At 43.5% G+C, this 18,272-nt stretch overlaps 1 protein-coding gene across 1 annotated transcript in view; it reads left to right on the top strand.

The window, feature by feature from the left end:
- Ext1 (exostosin glycosyltransferase 1) overlaps window positions 1–16,563 on the top strand; it is a 279,826-nt gene extending 263,263 nt beyond the window's left edge. The window contains exons 8-11 of the mRNA XM_028871930.2: window positions 1,611–1,700; window positions 8,987–9,147; window positions 11,207–11,378; window positions 16,010–16,563. Of these exons, the coding sequence (XP_028727763.1) occupies window positions 1,611–1,700; window positions 8,987–9,147; window positions 11,207–11,378; window positions 16,010–16,195 (609 nt within the window). The 3' untranslated portion in view covers window positions 16,196–16,563. The remainder of the gene's footprint in view (window positions 1–1,610; window positions 1,701–8,986; window positions 9,148–11,206; window positions 11,379–16,009) is intronic.
- The last annotated feature ends 1,709 nt before the right edge of the window (window positions 16,564–18,272 follow it).

The raw sequence follows: 18,272 nt of genomic DNA on the forward strand, positions 1-18,272 counted from the left end.
GCTAATGGTTTCTGCGTTACTCAGTGGACATGTAAACAGCAGCAGGAGAATTGCTTCAGGCGGAGATTTCTGAGCTCTGTGTATATGGGGTTGCTGATCGCTTTGTGTTTTATTTTATTTTGAAAGACTGAGAAAGATTTCTTTTTAAACAAAAAAAAAGAAAGAAAGAAAGAAACCCTGACCCAGTTGACAGATGTGGGGAGTAGTCTCCGCAGCCACAGACCCTGCAGCTCCATTGCTTCAACTCTCAGATGGGCTAGCCTGGTACTGCCCACTCTTAAGGATAGGAGACTCCTCTGTTGCTCACCAGCATGCATCTTGGATTTGAGATGAGTAGACAAGCCCAGCTTCTCCATGTAAGCCAAGCATGGGATTCTCTGTGGCTGTTGGACCTCCAGGAGCCAGGACCTTCTGTCACCTTGGTCTCCAGTGAAGCTTTGCTACCCATCCATTGTGCCTTCAGAGTGCAATCAAGTGTGTCAATGCCTCTCCAGTCTCTATGTGTGAATTTGGAGCCTAACTTTCAAAGGAACCTGGGGATGTGCTTGTCACATTTATCCCTACATGCACCTTTAGGTTCTTCCCAGACCTGAGGCTGTATTCCACCATCTGGGAACAAATCCAAGGTCCAGCTTAGGCAAAGTTCACGACCTTTCTGTTTTCCCATTACGGGGTGGGGTTGTTACAAAGCTGCAACAAGACATGAAGGGAGGGGCCAGAACATTCCCTGACGTGTACTAATAAAGTATTATTAGTCACCGCATGGTCCGAGCCTCACAAAAGGAAGCCATGCCTATGACAGATGAACTTCCATACTTCATTTGTCCTCCCTGCCTTCTTACCCCCATGTCCACAGATGTAGAATCACCGAAAATGTATTCATGTTCCACCCTTTGTAACTGTATACCACACATGCTCATTTTTAAAGATTTAAATCAATTTATTTCTCATTCCTAATGCCTTCCACTGGCATAGTAACAATATATGTGTACATGCATTCTCTCTGACTTGCGCTAAAATAGATATAAAGTCAATACTGTCAATGTTTGCACATCTACAGTGGTCTGACCTCCCAGGGATGCGTACCTGGATGGAATCATGTCTTGTCCTCTGCTCTTGCTGCTCTTGGGATACTGGTTATCTTTGGGGGCTTCCTTGTATTTGCTGAACCCTGTCTATACCGCCCCAATTCTGTCTCTGCCTGGCAGATTCCTTCCCAGTCAATCCTGCTTAAATCATTTCTCCCGTGAAGCCTTGGCCTGCTCTTCAAGGCAGCTGTCTGTGCTGCCCTCTTGTCTGGTGCTTTTCATTCTGAGTGAAAGCCAGTCATCTAGCCTTCCATTTCTGCAGACTGTGGGTTCCTAAGGGCAGGCCATGAATCACACTTGTTTTGGTCCTTGCTGTGATTGGTGTGGTACCTGTAGGTGTTCAATAATTGCTGCCCCGATTAATCTTTGCTGGTGGGAGATGGAAGACTTGCACTGTGGCAGATGGCGTGGTCGTGGAGCAGTCTTCAGGATGACATGGCTGGCGGAATATTCTTGACAGTAAGACTCCAACGGGTACTTCTCCTTGTTCCTAATCTCTCGCCCCACCTCCCTTACTCCCAGGTTATGAGCAGCCGGTTTCTGCCCTATGACAACATCATCACAGACGCTGTGCTCAGCCTTGATGAGGACACTGTGCTTTCAACGACCGAGGTAAGAGTGATGTCTCCGGGCGGGAAGGGTCTCTCCAGGTAGGGACCTCTTCAGTCTCAAGGTACCAGCGCTGCTTTCGCCCATGCCTTGGTGGAAGTAGAAAACATTTTCCAGAACTTCCTGAAAAATTGGTTTTAATTAACCTGATTCCTGTTAGCACCTTGCCACCACCCGGCCCCCTGATGTGGGCACCTTCTCCTTTGTTTCCTCTTCTAATTAGGTCCTCTTTGCATGGCTGTTCTTCTCCCCTCCTGTCTTCCATCTCCCTTTGTTATTAAGCAGCATATCTGTGGGCAGGTGTAGAACACAGGGATGGGAGACTTAGCATTGTCGGGAAACTGTGGTCCACAGCCAACTAACTGTCCCACCCTTCCCCAGTTACAGTGATTTCTGTACCCAGTATGCAGTCTCTGTTAAGGCACACTTCTGGGGTCTAAAGGTCATTCTTCCATCTTATCTAGTGTGCTCCCTGGCCCCACCACACACACACACAAACACACACACACACACACACACACACACACACAGGAGGGGGGGAGCAAGCAGTTTCATTTGGACGCTGAGATGGAGACCTCATCTATTTTGAATGTTCATATATTCGTGCCAAAAAAAAAATAAGATTGCACCAAGAAGGTATATGGGGAAAGAGAAAGAAGAGAGAAGAATGTAGAAAACTTCGTGACTAGAGTGAGTATTGATCTCAGAAGCTTTAAGCCATAGGTGAGATCAAAGCCAGCGATATGAAAATGTAGAATATCAGGATCACATTATTAATAGTAGCTACTTTAAGTTACAGAGACTTAGCTGATTAGCCTTTCCTTTCATTTTTTTTAACTTATAATCATTTTCCTTTATTTTAGAAATTGGCACTTACCAGCATGCAGTCTCCTGGACCCCAGTCTGGTTCTAGTAGGCACACTTACTATTGATAATAGGCTGGCTACCTCAGTATCTTCCTTGAGATTCCATAGCTGTTTCTAGTTGTTACCAGATGTAGTTGAACAGAGATTGCTTCCAAAGCCATCCTACTAACCCCAGGACGAAATGTCCTGCGCCTCACTTGTTCCTGACACTTCTAAGTCGTCTGAGTTCTATAAATACTGGCTCAATGAGTGGGTGCTGGGGATGAGCATTGTGCCTCTTGCGGGGTGAACACACAGCCTCGGTGTCACATGTCTTTTGGCAAGAGGATAGGCTGTTAGACTGAAGATAGGATGAACAGTCAAAGGGATGGCAATGAAGTTAGGAGCTTTGAGACACTCCAGCATGCATTTTTTTCTGCAGCTCGCTGCAAAAGGAAGCTGGCATCCCAAGAGCACATTCGTTCAACAAGTATTTGCTGAGAGATTTCTTTGTTCTGGTCTCTATGCCAGGTACTGGGGTTATACTATCCCTGCTTGTATCTATCAAAGTCCTGGCAGCAAACAGAATTCAAGTCAGAGGACTCTGATGAAAGTACTTTCAATTACTTCAGGTGGTGTGGGTGGCATGGAGGGACCTCACAAAGGATGGTAAAACGTCTGGTGAGAGCCAAAAGCTTTCCTACTTCGTTCCTGGAAGAACAAGGAAAGGGTAGGAATGCCCAGCCTCTGAGAGGTGGAGCCATGCAGTGAAGGCCCTCGTCCCAGAGCTGTGTTCGTGGAGCCGTGGTTATTTGTCACATCTTGTGGCTATTGTCACGTCTTCCCAAGAGACCTTGCCTTCTCTTTCTTCCTCTTTTGTTTTGTTTGTTTGTTTGTTTGTTTTTGTAATTTTGCTGGTGACTACCATTGGTTTGACCTAGCCATACTCTAGCCAGCAAAGAAGAGCAGGTTGTACCCTTCCTGGGTGTGCTAGTTGCCAATGTTGTTGCTATGGCGATGTACTGGGGCCATACAACTTGAAGGAACATTTATTTGGCTCAGAGTTTCAGAGCTTCCACTCCACCGTGGCAGGGAAGATGTGGCCGATCAGAGACCATGTGACAGCCATGGAACTAGGAGAGCCAGAGGCTGTCGGAACTAGCTGGCTTCCCCTCCTTCCTTTGCTTCCACACCTGAATCCCACTTTATCGAATCTCACATCCCACATTCACAGCAAGCCTTCGACTTCCTAGTTCATCCTTTCTGAGAACAGCCTCAGACACATCTAGCAATGTGCTCGACCAATTTCCTGGGTACCTTTGAGTCCAATCAAGTTGATAATCAAGGTTAGCCATCACACTAGTATTCCATCATCCCAGGGCAAGAAGAACTAGCAGTGCCTTTCAGAGGGCAAACTGAAGGCAGGTAGCACATCCCCATGGTGGAATGAGTAGTTGAAACATCCACAGCACACACCTAGGACATCTTCCTATGACCTGGAGTATGATTCATGTTGCATCATGTTGCCTGGGCACAAGGCAATTGGTCTCACTCCAGGCGTGATTTTTCCATGATCCAGGCTGAAATAACTTTCCACCACTGCAATGCATCATTGTGCTGGGGAATTTCCTTTCAAAGGATAGCAGTTCCAGCCACTCAGTTCATGCTGGGAGGAACATGTGTTGTATGTGAAGTAATTAGAAGTCAACGTGGGCTGAAAATATATGTAAATTTAAGGGGTTGGCAGTCTGGTTTGCTTTTGCCTGCTGATCAGTGAAGTGGTTGTATTGCCTTAAATGGTTGTGGGCAGAGTTTCCCTATTCTCTTTTTTTAGGTGAACAGATGTTGATTCTATTGGATTCACTTAGACACACACACACACACACACACACACACACACACACACACACTCACCCTGCTCAAGTGTTCTTAGTTTGTATAAATGTCTCACTGAAGCATTAAGGGTAGATTTCTAAACTGCATCCTTTAAAGGGCATTAGATATAGTTGGTTTATGGTTATTTACATTTATATGAGTTGCTGCAAAACCTCAAAAGAAAACAGATGTTGATTTTTTAAGAGAAGGGGTCTTGTGTTGACCTTTGCCTTCTTTGATGTGTTAATGATCTGAATGAAAGCAATGTTATCAGAAGAACCACAGTTTTATCTGAATTTACTTTCGAGTTCCTTTGAATTGACTTGAAACAGCCCTGAGATAGTAAGAAATTCATGCAACAAAAACACCCCATTGGGTTCTATGCCAATTGCCAACCCATGTGTCTCTTTATCAGAGAATAATGGGAAGCCCCAAAGAGTGCTGACAGTCAGGCAGATTCTTTGACAAGAGGCTGCATAATGCGCTGTCCCATCAGTTGGCACCATTAGTTCGGAGCACTGAGGATGGTGTAGGTTATCATGACCTGATCTCAGGTTTCTGACAAGTGCTTCCTATCCCGATGTCTTAACTTTCACAATAAGGTTTTGTTATGCATGTCCATGCTAAGTCTCTGTCGGTCTATCTATCTATCTATCTATCTATCTATCTATCTATCTATCTATCTATCTATCTATCAATCCATCAATCAATCATCTATTTGGTTTTTCCAGACAGTTTCTCTGTGTAGTGCTGGCTGTCCTGAAACTATTCTGTGTAGACCAGCCTGGCCTCACAATCAATGAGATTTACCTTCCTCTGCCTCCCGAGTGCTGGGATCAAAGGTGTGTGCCACCACCACCCAGCCAGTGAGGATTTTTTTTATGAGGAATTAGTTTGTGTGGTCATAGGGGCTGCAAAGTCTACACTTTCTGTGTGCCGGGAACTCAGGAAAGCTAGTATTGTGGCCCCAGTAGGAAAATGATGGCCTGAGAACCAGAATAGCCAATGGTTAAGTCACAGCCCAAAGACAATAGAAGTCCCTTGTGCAGAGGCAAGGGGACAAAAGGACTACAGGGTAGGTAAGATGCTAATTAGGTCAGAGCTCTTGCCATACAAGCCTAATGACCTGTGCTTAATACCTAGAACCCACCTTAAAAAGCCATATGTGGCGGTACACATCTGTAATGCCAGCACTTCTACAGCAAGATGAGAGGCAGACCCAGGAGAGCCAACATGAAGTGTGCAGACTAGCTAGCCTGGAGTTCACAGTGTGGCAGAAGCAAGAGAGACCCAGCCTCAGATAGGTAGAGGGAAAACCAGCTCCTGAAAATTGTTCTCTGACCTCCACACATGTGCTATGATATATACACACCACCACCACACACACATTTAAGTTTAAAAATGGTTAGGAAAAGGCACGGCACATTCTTCCCCCATAGTTGCTGTGTGTTCAGGAGCTCAGTGGATTGAACAGTGGCCACCCACAGAAGAGGGCACTCAAAGGGTAGTCTCATGTTGAAATGTCCTCACTGGCCCACACGGACCTGATCTTCCTATGCCTCCCTAACTTTTTTGGGGGGATCACATTGGCACACATGTTATCCATTGTTCTTTATGTTAGAAAACCTCTGACTACATAGGGATGATGCAGTCTTTGGCATAGATCAGAATGTCGGGCATCAAACTGAAGTTTCCTGTAAACTTGAATGTATGGCTGCTTACAATGAGAGTGACTTCTCATTAAGGCTGACTGACGCATTTGGAGATAAAAATTTTATTTGAAAAACTTACTGAGGCAAACAGAATAGCTGAGTGGGTAAGGTGCCTCGCAACCTCAGTTAAACCTCACGTGACGGAAGGAGAGAACAGACTGTGAAGGCTTCTGACCTCCACACGTGTACACTGTGTCCCATGTCCCCTCACCCCACCCAATCAAATAAAACACACTGGGGCACGTGTGTATCTCCCCACTTGCCTCAAATAAATAAGTGTAATAAATAAAATTAATGTTCTGGGCCAGTGTTTCCGAAAAGGTGTGTTATGTAGAATATGCATTTTAACAATTACCTTTTTGCTTTAATGTTTCCTTGAAAATAACATAGTCACTAATCAAACCTAGGATTTCCCTGACATTTTTACCTAAGATGAGACTAATCTAAAAAGAAGAAAATAGAGTAATCAGTTTAAGAGAAATGTTACCTACCTAGTTGAATGGGTGGTATGAGAATCGGGGGGGGGGGGGGGGAGAAAGGCTTGGGAAATAGCGATCTAGGCTTTCTTACTCCATTTTAAAACTTATTTTACTAAAGTGAATACTAATTCATATATTATAAAGTTAACCAGTTTAAACTTTGAAATTTAGTGGTTTAATTAATTTACAGTATGTACAGTTATTGTCACTTCTGAATTTTTCCAGTATTTTTATTATATAATACTATATAATTGTGTATAAAAATATTATACAATAATATTTTTATTAACCACAAAGGAATCTTTGTACATGTTTTAAGTTGTGCTTCCCCATCTTGGACAAGCACTGTCTTCTGTGTCAGTGATTTGCCCCATCCAGGACATCTCATATTTGTGGAAATGTATCCTGCATAGACCTTCTAGCCTGATTTCTCTTACATAGTGCAATGTAATTGAGTTCCAGCCACATCATATTAATGTTGCCAGGACCTCGCTCTGGCTGCTTCTCTGCTCCCCGGTCCTTCATCTCCAAGGAAAGAATTAGATGAGACACAGAGTATAGTGTAAAGAGAAGCAGAGATTATTATGGAATAGCATAAGTCATTCTCAAGGCTGGGAGTGGAAAAGGCCCAGGGGCACCACTGTAGAGGAAAACATTCTTACAGTAAGAGTGGACAGTACCAAGAGGGACCCTTGTACTGACCTACATGCGTACGTAGGCCATATCCTACTTAGGGTTTCTAAGAGACAACTGCCTAGAGGATGTTTTTCTCTCCAGGGGATTAACAGATCCATTTGGATTTGTTCTTAAAGAAGGGGTAGTGGTATGTCCATGTTCTTTTCCAGAAAGCCTCTTAATAGAGAGGCACCTGCTGATCCCTGGAGCACAGAATGTCCTGTCTTTCCCCAGGGCCAGAGATAGGACTCAGATCCCATTCTTTTGACCAGTAATCTAAGTCCCTAAGCTTCAATTCCTATTTTTTCAAACCATTGCATGTGAAGGAGGGGCCCATCCCAGTAGCCTTTAAACTTGCTAATATCTAACCAGGGACCTCAAGAACCTAACCTGGGTAGTCTTGTCAGTAACTGAGTGGCCCTCCCCTGTGTGGTTACATTGTATAATCACCTTCATTAGTTCATAAAAATTCCATTGTTTTCATCCTTTGGCTGCTCTGAGAATTTAGTGGGTCTTTTTGACCATCTTGGACGATAGGACCAGGACTTACCATTAGCGTTCAGTCCCTCAGCCATTACCACAGTAAAGGACTTGAAATAGTTGTAGATTTCCATTTGCACTGCTTGCCAAGAAGAGATTAGTGTAGACAAATTATCTGGTCCTTCATATGTCTTAGTTTTCCCTTTGAAGAATATTTTAGTATCTACCTCACAGGGTTCTTATACGGACAATCTGAGTTACAGTGCATAAGGCCTTATAAACCTTCCTTTCAGAAGCATTATATGATCACAAATGTATCATTTACTTTGACTTTTCTGTTGTTTTATTTTTATTCACGATTCACCAGAGGATCTTAAGGGAGCCTGCAGATTTGAAAAGAGATAACGTGGTAGCTCTATGTGTTTAGCTTAGACTGGGTTCTGAAGTCCCAGCTTTGGTTTCCTATAAACAGTAGGGAGGCACTCTCCTGCCTTTTCTTTAAAAGAATCTTGGGGGGTTTTTGTTTTCACTTGGCCTTGTCCCCACCTTTTCTCAGTGACTGCACGGTGGCTGTCATTCTGGTGTCACCAGCATCCTGTGTCTTCTTCAGGCTGACAAACCTGGTGTGTGTTCCCTGTGATGTCCTCTCTGTGTCCCTGTTGAAAGTTGTACTCTTCACAGAAACTTCTCCCTGAAGAAGATGCTTTCATTTTAGTCTCTGGGGCTTTGATATGTGCTGGTTACAGTGTGTGCCGTGCTGTGTTGCAGTCCCTGGATGCACACGGGGAATCTGTTCTCATTGACAGAGCAGATGCTGCCGTGCTTCCTGTGAATCAGTGGTCACGTGTGCCTTTGGCGTTGGGGAGAGGGAAGCAACTGCTTTTTGTTTTGTTTTTTTAACTTGAACAAAGTGGTATTTCTAAAGGACAAGTCAGTCTCTCTCTCTCTCTCTCTCTCTCTCTCTCTCTCTCTCTCTCTCTCTCTCTCTGTCTCTCCCTCTCTCCTGTACTAATCTTAAGTTTCTTCCATAGGAAACATTAAAAATGTGCATAATTAGAGGACAAAATGTCAAGCAGTCAGTTTAATTTGCTGATGAATGTGGAGAATTAATGTTTTGAAACAGTCGTGGGATTCCGCATTGTGAGTTAGCAGGGGGAGGTAATGTTTTGTTGACATTTGTTCACAGTGTTGATTGCTTGTTTGGCTTGTACTTGGCTTTGCAGGTGGATTTTGCCTTCACCGTATGGCAGAGCTTCCCCGAGAGGATTGTGGGGTACCCTGCACGCAGCCACTTCTGGGATAACTCTAAGGAGCGGTGGGGATACACATCCAAATGGACAAACGACTACTCCATGGTGTTGACAGGAGCTGCTATCTACCACAAGTGAGGAGCTGGGCATTCTCAATGAAATGCATTATATTCATTTCTGACAGAACTTAGGCCAAATCTAGTTAATGACATTAATGAAAACTAGTCAGTATCCTTGCCTGAAATTTGTTGAGGTAGCAAATGTATGCTATGAATTTTCTTGGCTTATTGCATTTCTAGATGTTAAGGCAGAGTAGCATTTTCAGTTAAGCCAAGAAATAAAGGTACACTCAGAGCTAGGTTGGATATCTGAATAATAAGGAGTGGATGCCTAAGCATCCACATCAATGTTCTAGGTGATTTTGGTTCACCATTGAGTGAAACAGAAAAGTTCCCTGACAGTGCAAGACTCATATTCTAAAGAGCAGAGAAACATAGATGCTATGGGGGAAATCAGGGACAGTAGGACAACACTGATGAACAGTCAAGTAGCAGGAGTGACAGAGAAGGGGCAGGTTGGAGAGTGGTCAGGATGGTCTACATTGTAGAGATGAGAAGCAGAGACAAGCAGAATCAAGATAAGGTTAGCCAAGGCTGTTGGGGCATTGGGAATAGCAGGAATAAACACCTGGAGCAGACGATGAAGAAACATGGAAAAGTGGCGTGTGATTGGTGACCATGGTGCAGTGGGGGAGCAGGTCTAAGAGGTCTGAGAGCTCAGAGACAGAAGTTAATGTTCCCTCTAGTGAGTAGGTCAATGCATGGCCTTGAACAGAGCCGACTTTAGGCTGTGTCCCCAGGATCCACTCCGGGTGCTGTAATTAGAATAGGCAGTAAGTATGTGAAAGGAGGAGGAAGAACTTGGGGAAGTAGTCAACCAAATGTAGAGGAAGAGTGGTTTGCCTGGGACCCGGGAGTGAACAATGCTATAAATAAGGACCACACTGTAGGGATATTTTGACACTGATTCAGCATCGTGACCTAATCAGAATTTAACGCCTACCCAATTTTCTAACTTGAAGTCCAAAAGGCTAGAGTGTCATCAACAGAGTTAATAGTACAGATGAAATAACTGTTTTTAAATGGAAATCTTGCCCTGGGCATGTTAAGACACCTAGAAGGCTATGAAAAAAAGTCATAGACAGAGATATAAGATGGGCAGTCTTTAAATTTGGGCCTAAACGCCAGTAGACTGAGGTTAAATTGCCAGATGAGTGAATGTAGATAGCATTTCCATATTCCTACTGGATCGTTAATGAAAGTACACCAGCCTTACCTTAGATTTCAAAATAGAGACTCGAGAGTCTTCTCATCTTGGGGATAAGTCTGGAAATGCCCAAATATACACATTTGGCTGAGTAAATCTTGATCCCGGGGCTTCCCCCTCTCCTGCTGCCTCCACAGGAATGAATCTGATTCCCCCACGTGCTTTGTCTTATTTGTAAGTAAATTCCTTGGCCACCAGCTTCAGTCACTTTGCTCAGGGCAGTGACAAAATACCCAGCAGAAAGAAGCGACTGAGCCAAGCACGTGTGTGTTGGCTCAGCTTCTCAGACTGTGAGAACGCAGTCCATCACGATGGGGAAGTCACAGCAGCCGGCGTGGGAGGCATCTCTAGTTAGGAGGCAGAGAGAGATGGAAGCATTCAGGGCACATCTTCCCTGCAGTAGTCAACCTCTCAGGAAGTATTCTTGTAGGCGCGCCCTCAGAGGTGTGTTTCCATGGTGTTTCTGCATCGCATCAGACTGGCACTGAAGATCGTCATCTCCATCGTCACAACAACCTCTTAGCTTTCAGCGTCTCTTTCCAACTGACCAAGCCTAATATTAAGTTGTGATGGGCAAGCAATCTCTGTGTCCCAGTGGATCTCTGCGCCTTGGTTCCTCATCTGTAAAATAAGGATAATAATATAATACCATCTGCCTCATAGATTTCTTATGTGGGTTAGATGAGGCATTTCTTGTTAAAGGCCTGTGAATGTTATCGGGCCTCTAGTGAGTACTGTGGAAGGGATAGCTGTCATCATTAATGCATTCAGTGGCATCTTTAGGGATTCAGAGAATGACCGTGTTGAAAGTCTACCTGTCCTCATGTGATACAGCCCCACTGAGAGACGTTCCTCTATCACTTGCAGATATTATCACTACCTGTACTCCCATTACCTGCCAGCCAGCCTGAAGAACATGGTAGACCAATTGGCCAATTGTGAGGACATTCTCATGAATTTCCTGGTGTCCGCTGTGACAAAATTGCCTCCAATCAAAGTGACCCAGAAGAAGCAGTATAAGGAGACAATGATGGGACAGGTAAGAATAAAGAACTTCCTTCCCCAGGCTGCACCAGTAAGGATTTCTCCACTTTATCTAGGAGTGTCATAAGGGAACACAAAAATAAGCCCTGTCTGAAGGCCTTGAAGGAAGGAATGATTGGCACTTGGATAATTAAGACTATAAAGCTCTTAGATAGCCCATAATGTGACATGACAGTGACATGTTCTCAGAGTTTGTTTTATTCCCTTTGGGTGAGTATCACAAAAACAACATGGATTTGAGGCTTAAGTTACAAACATTTCTTTCTCCTACTTTGAAAACCCTGGAGTTCCAAATCAAGGTGTCAGCAGTCATAATACCCATTGAGGAACCGCTTCCAAATTTATAGATGGTCATCTGCTTGCCATGTCTCCGTGTAGTAGAAAGCTCTCTGGTGTCACCCAGTTCTTGAGGATTCTGCCTCCATAAACCAGACTTCCCCAGATGCCCCACTTATTGATCATCATACTCAGGATCACACAGCACTGTTTTCTGGGAAGACATGGCATTCGGTCCACAGCCGAGTTAAAGGTCTACAAAGAATTTATGTATGTCTACTGTAGATTCTGCAGGAGCAAGCAACCCGCTTAATGGTCTTCTGGCAGTTGTTCTTCAGTTGAGCAAGTATCAGAGTGAAATACTAGAAGTCACATTGTCAATTTTCAGTTCTAGAACCAGCGTATATAAGCAAGCCATGGGCAAGTCACCTTCTGAAATTCCCTTGGCTCATCTTTAAAAGGAAATGGTGAAATCTTTTTCATGAAATTGATGCGAGTGTTAATGTAAAGCCAAAAGTCTTTTGGGGTCATAAACTTTCATGATAGAGATACATACCTTCATGGAAAAAAATCACCCAACTCCCCCATTTACAGGCAGGAAAACTGGGTCTCAAAATTTTAATGTATTGCCACAAGTACCCCGGTAAGGTGGATACAGAAGTGAGCATGGAATCCTCAGCTCCATTGCCGTTCTCCAGCACCCCAATTGCAAGTGTCAGGCCCATCTAAAAGTTGAAGTTCCCTCTTATTGTTTTCCAGCAGAGCCAATACTACATGTAAGAAATGAGGGCTGGGGATGTAGCTCAAGTGGGAGAGTGCCAGTTTATTTCCATGCTGAGTTCCATGCCCAGCGCCATATAAACTGGATATGGTCATACATGCTTAGAATCCCAGCACTTGGGAGGTGGGGACAAGATCAGAAGTCATTCCTAACTACATAGTGAGTGTGAGCTACAAATCGAGACCCTGCCTCAAAATAAACAAGCAAACAAACAAATAAATGAAAAGAGAAAGGAGGTGGGTGTACAGTGAGATGACTAAGCAGGTGAAGGTAATTCCCACCAAGGCTGAAGACCTGAGTTCCATCCCCAGACCTACATGGTAGAAGAAAATACCAACTCCTCCAGCGTATCTTCTGATCTTAATGTGCGTGCTTTGGCAAGCACATGCTCCGATGCTCCACCCCCTGCTACACACGTGCGCACATACACACAAATAAATAAATAAGTGTGATTTTTAAAAAGAAATGAGACAACATAAATACAGCTGTTAGTTTTACCCAGGTTGAGTCATGGAACACCAAGCATGATTAAAATCAACTCTTAACATAAATGTAGCTGGGCATAGTGACTACTGCCTATAAACCCCAGTGGGAGGGTACAGAGTACTCAAAGCTCAGGGCAGTATATCTTTAAAAAAAAATAAGCAAAGCAAAACAGCGCCACCACCAAAATCCAAAGAGACCGTGATCGCGTCAGTTCGGTCGTTCAGGATTTGTAATGGGAGCCGGCTTTAAATCTGTTTTGCAAAGGGAACTTTAGCAACCTCTTAGGCAACCTTCTTGTCTGGTTTTCTTTCTAATTCAATACATGTAGCAAGAGAAAAACAATATTAGCAGGGTTTTCAGTTATACAGTGTCCTTCACTGTTTACTGAGCACACACAGCTTCAGATGGTATTGGAAGTGCTGGCTATGAAGAAACACCTGCTCTTTCTGAACAAAGAAAGGTCTGCCCTCCTGTACCAACTGAAATAACAGGCAGGGGCATGTGCAAGAATTTTCCAGTCATTATGACCGGAACACTTCAAAGCCAAGCTCTGTGTCTTGCCGACTGCGTGCCCAGATGTTTTGTCACAGTACATACGAGGTCACAGGATCATAACATTCTATTCAAACTGCTAGCGAAGTTTTCAGACTCTGCTGAAGTGGAGCACTCGTCCAAGGTGGACTGCTAGTAGCACATCACATCTTCGGGGTTGGCTCTGTGACCATTTCATACATTTGCCTAGTCGTACTATATGAGCATCTCGGTAGTCCACGTCTTTTAGAGACAAATCGAAACTGAATGTTAGATTGATCTCCATGTACCCAGGTGGTATAGTACATTTGAGCCCGTCTTCCCATCACGCTCATTATGTTATTAAATGTTTGTGTCCATGGAACAAATAGGTATTATCTTTAAGCTTACACTTTTATTAGATTGGAAAGGTTTTTTGTTTGTTTGTTTTTAGTATTTGTTGGTTGGGTCAGATTGGGTCGGAATCAATCAAGAATGAGCTAAAGTTCTGGACAGGTTTTCCATTTGCATATGTGCACTTTGGCCTGGGCTTGGGACTGGCCCTTTGGCGTGAGTGGACCAATCACAAATATTAACCTTAGAGCAGTGGTTCTCAACCTTCCTAATGCTCTGACCCTCTAATACAGTGCTTCATGTTGTGCCGACCCCCATCCATAATGTTATTTTGTTGCTACTTCATTACTGTAATTTTGCCACTATTATGAATCATAATGTAAATATCTGTGTTTTCCAAGGATCTTAGACGGCCCCTGTGAAAGGGTCATTCGACACCCTCCAAGGGGGTTGGTTGTGAGCCACATGTGGATAACCGCTGCCTTAGAGGCTGTCTCTTCTAATGGGAACACAGTCGGTTATCTTTAATTCTTTGCTTTTCTGTGACTGGTGAAAGTGATTTCTCCCTGTACAGATGCTAGAAAAATAGAGCCTTCCTTCTGCCTCTTTCTGGCCTTCAGCAAATAACTGTCACTTCCTTGAACCTGCTGTGACGTGGGGAGCTCCTCCACCTGGTTGCTGTGAGGCTCAAATGTGCTTCGTGAAAACACTTCACAAGTAGTGTTTTCTGATTCCACTGCTCAGAGCTAACTTGACATTTGTGTTTATCATGTGATTTTCAAGCATGTTGATACTTGTGGTTTTAAGTGATTCTGAGTGATTCTTCCTCTAAAATGCACTTTTCATGGAAATGTGTTTCCAACACACACACAAATGTACTAAACAGTTTGCTTATTTATCTATGTTTATGGTGTGTGTGTGTGTGTGTGTGTGTGTGTGTGTGTGTGTGTGTTTTATCCCATAATTGAACAACTCATCTTTTCTTTGTTCACAGAACACATTTGTTGGGGCTTTCTTTTAAGTCAGTACCAATCATTTATGTGGTCTAAATATATTTAACCAGCTTTAGGGACAGTATAACTAAAAAAAGGTAGCCCCCCCCCCCTTTTTTTTTTAAACTTTGCTAACTTTTTTTTCCGGAGTGAGCAATACCACCTGAGGCTATCTGATGTTTAGAACAATAATCTCTAGGAATTTAGTGACATTGAAAAGACAATTGTTAGGTTAAGAGCAGAATGATAATTATTTTAGTGTAGGGTCAATCTTAATGGGCATAGACACTGTGTGTGTCACTGTGTCTGAATCCCTCTCGTGCTTCATGGAGACATCTCAGTAGAGCAGTCTATAAGGGAATGTCAGTTCTTATGTGCTGAATAGCACTAGCCATGAGTCACATGGAAAGGCTTCATTTTGTTCTTCAGTTATACGTATGTCTTTTTAACAAGCCATTCGATAGGAACTTAATCGAGGTGGAAAGTTTGATGCTAAAAGAGTGAATCCATAGTGGGACTTCTGACAATGCATGTCTCCACATCAACCATGTTAACAAATAGGATTTAGAGGGCTGGAGAGATGTCTCAGCAGTTAAAAGTGTTAGCTTCTCTTGCAGAGGACCGGAGGTCAGTTCCCAGCGTACATGTCAGATGACTTAGAACCTCCTGTCACTCCAGCACCAAGGCATCTCATGCTGTCTTCTGTCTTCCAAGGGCACCCATATACATGCGTGTGCATATACACATAGTCTCACATACATACATAACAATAAATCTGTGTTTAAAGAAATTTCATTTAAGGATTTAAAAAACTGTCTCTGAAGGAATGAGTTCACTGTGAGTCTTAGCGTTTGGTCCCAGATACAAAAAGGAATGTGCTAGTGAGTGACCGTAGTAGTTGAGAGTCCATTGGTAAAGGTCCCTCCCTCATTCATTCCTCTGAAGCTGAAGCCTTATTCACTTCACTTCATTCTGGAGCTCAGAAAGCTTCACAGGATTGGGTATGTTTGGACACTGATGAAGTCGCCACATCTCAAGAACACTGCAGGCAAAGGTAAGTCAGTCGCTGTGCCTGAACCTGCCTTCTGCCAGCTCTGTGGATGGATAGGCTCAGCAGCCAGGCCCCACACTCTGCTGCTGGCCGTTACCGGGTCCAGCGGATGGTGCTTGCCCCCCACACACTCTGCCTTCTCTCACTGGCTCCCTTGTTTGTCTCCTTCTCCGTAGACATCCCGAGCTTCCCGCTGGGCTGACCCTGACCACTTTGCCCAGCGCCAGAGCTGCATGAACACGTTTGCCAGCTGGTTTGGCTACATGCCGCTGATCCACTCTCAGATGAGGCTAGACCCGGTCCTCTTTAAAGACCAGGTCTCAATTCTGAGGAAGAAATACAGAGACATTGAACGGCTTTGAGGAAGCCCACCGAGTAGGGGAGGGGAAGAATATGGGACCGGAGTCCAGCTGCTCTCTCTTCCCAGTGCAGATCCGCTCGTCGATGGAGCCAGACTGTGCCAAGTATCAAAAGCAGAAACAAAAACAAACTTAGCTGAACACAATGACACCAAGTTACAAAGGCCAATGAGAACTCAGCTGGAATCCTGGCTCCTGGGACTGCACCAGAAGGCTCCATTCACCTCACTGGCTTCTGTGTCCCACGACTAGGTTGTGTACAGTTTAATTATGGAACATTAAATAATTATTTTTGAAATGATTGCTATGCAGGTTTAAACTTTTTTAATGATCAAAACTATTAAAAACCAGAGTTCTTTCTTTAATCAAAATTGTGTTGGGTGTGAATATTTCCAAGCTGCTGCTCCCTTCGCTACAGACATCATGGCTATGGGTCACCCAGCATTTCCTGCGGTGACAGACACAGATCACATGGGAAGCACAATCAGCTATTTGACATAGTGTCAACAAAGACCTGGGCATACACTAAGACAGGTTCATATTCGAATTTTACCAGTGCAGATTGTTTTCCAGTTTAGGTGTTCAGATCCCCTCGGTCTCTAAAATGTTGCTGCATGAGAGAAAGTATTGACTCCAGGTAGGCAGTTCTAACTAAACACTTTATGTCTGAGATACTATAAGTATGATAATCTTTTTACATGGGAGTGGGTGGGGGGGATTAGTACCAAGCAAACACTAGTAGATTTAAGGAATGTTGCACAAGGCACCACCAGCCCACCAGCATGTGTGTTATGGAAATAGTGATCCCACAGCTGAAACCCAATCCTTCTAGTGGTTGGCCTGTATGCTCAACCACTGACCCATCTATCTATGATCTGGGAAAACCCTATGCTTTAGAGGCCAAGGAAAAATGAGTTCAGATTATTTATAAGACAAGCGATTTAATGTTTGTGAAAAAAAATTCAAGTTGCAAAAGCGCTGTTGAGAAAAAAAGTGATTCTGTGTAAATCCACACTGTTTAACAAGAGAATGCCTGGGAAATTACTGAGGGTGTGCCTTGCCATGGAACTCTTACCCCAATTTCGGTTAAGCATTGTTTTAAGCAAATACTTGGCAATCAAATTAACCAAAAACAAATGTGTAAACTTCTTTCAGTTTTGAAACATGGAAAGAAATTTAGCTGTGCTTCTTGTTAAAAACAATATTTTTATTCCCACAAATACTGTCTTAAGTTTATGACTGTGAAGTATTAAGAATACAGGCACATACAACTCCACGAAGCATATCCTGTGAACCATGGCGGCTTGTGGTATTAAATATCTACTTCTCCTTGAAAGAGCCAAGAGAGGATGAGTTAAAGATTATTAGGGACTGCAGAATAATCTACAGCCACTTTAGTGTCTTTTTCCTCCATGAACTCTCCTACTTTTCATATATTCATTTCCGATTTTGTCTGAGAAAATTTCATCAGAACTATGCACTGGCCAAGGTCAGTAAAAACCAAATAACTCCAGCGGCCTCCAATCCATCCTTTCTTTGTAGACATCTGGAAGAGAAAGGAATCATCCTAATATCTTGGAGAGGGGGTGCTATAAACAAGAATGAGTGTAGGTGTTTGCTGAAATCCTGAGAAATGACTCCATTACCTGCCCAACAGCAAAGTAGGAATCAGAGCCCACACGTGCTGTGTTGTGAAGGGGGTGCATGGGCTATAAAGTCCACTCAAAGAGGGGGTTTGTCTGCAGCTTTGTGACCCACAAATACCACTCTACATTTCTCTCTCATCTGGTGTAACCCATCCTTAGCCTGCTTTCAAACAGGGGACATTCCTTAAATAGATGTGACATATCTTTAAGTCTTTCTCCAAATATGATTCTGAGGTTCACAGTGCTTACATTTGTGTCTGTCAGTAAAATGCTCCCAAAGGGTTTCATATGAACTGCAATTCTCAGTATGTTAAAGGGTGAACAATGAATCTATTTGCTTATTTGTATTTAAAGAGTGGAATTTTTTAGAATGGTATTACTCATATCTTTCTCCTTTCCAAACATGAATGTAACTTTTTTTTTTTAAACCACCA

This window comes from Peromyscus leucopus, chromosome 20 (genome assembly GCF_004664715.2).
Source record: "Peromyscus leucopus breed LL Stock chromosome 20, UCI_PerLeu_2.1, whole genome shotgun sequence".
Lineage (NCBI taxonomy): Eukaryota > Metazoa > Chordata > Mammalia > Rodentia > Cricetidae > Peromyscus > Peromyscus leucopus.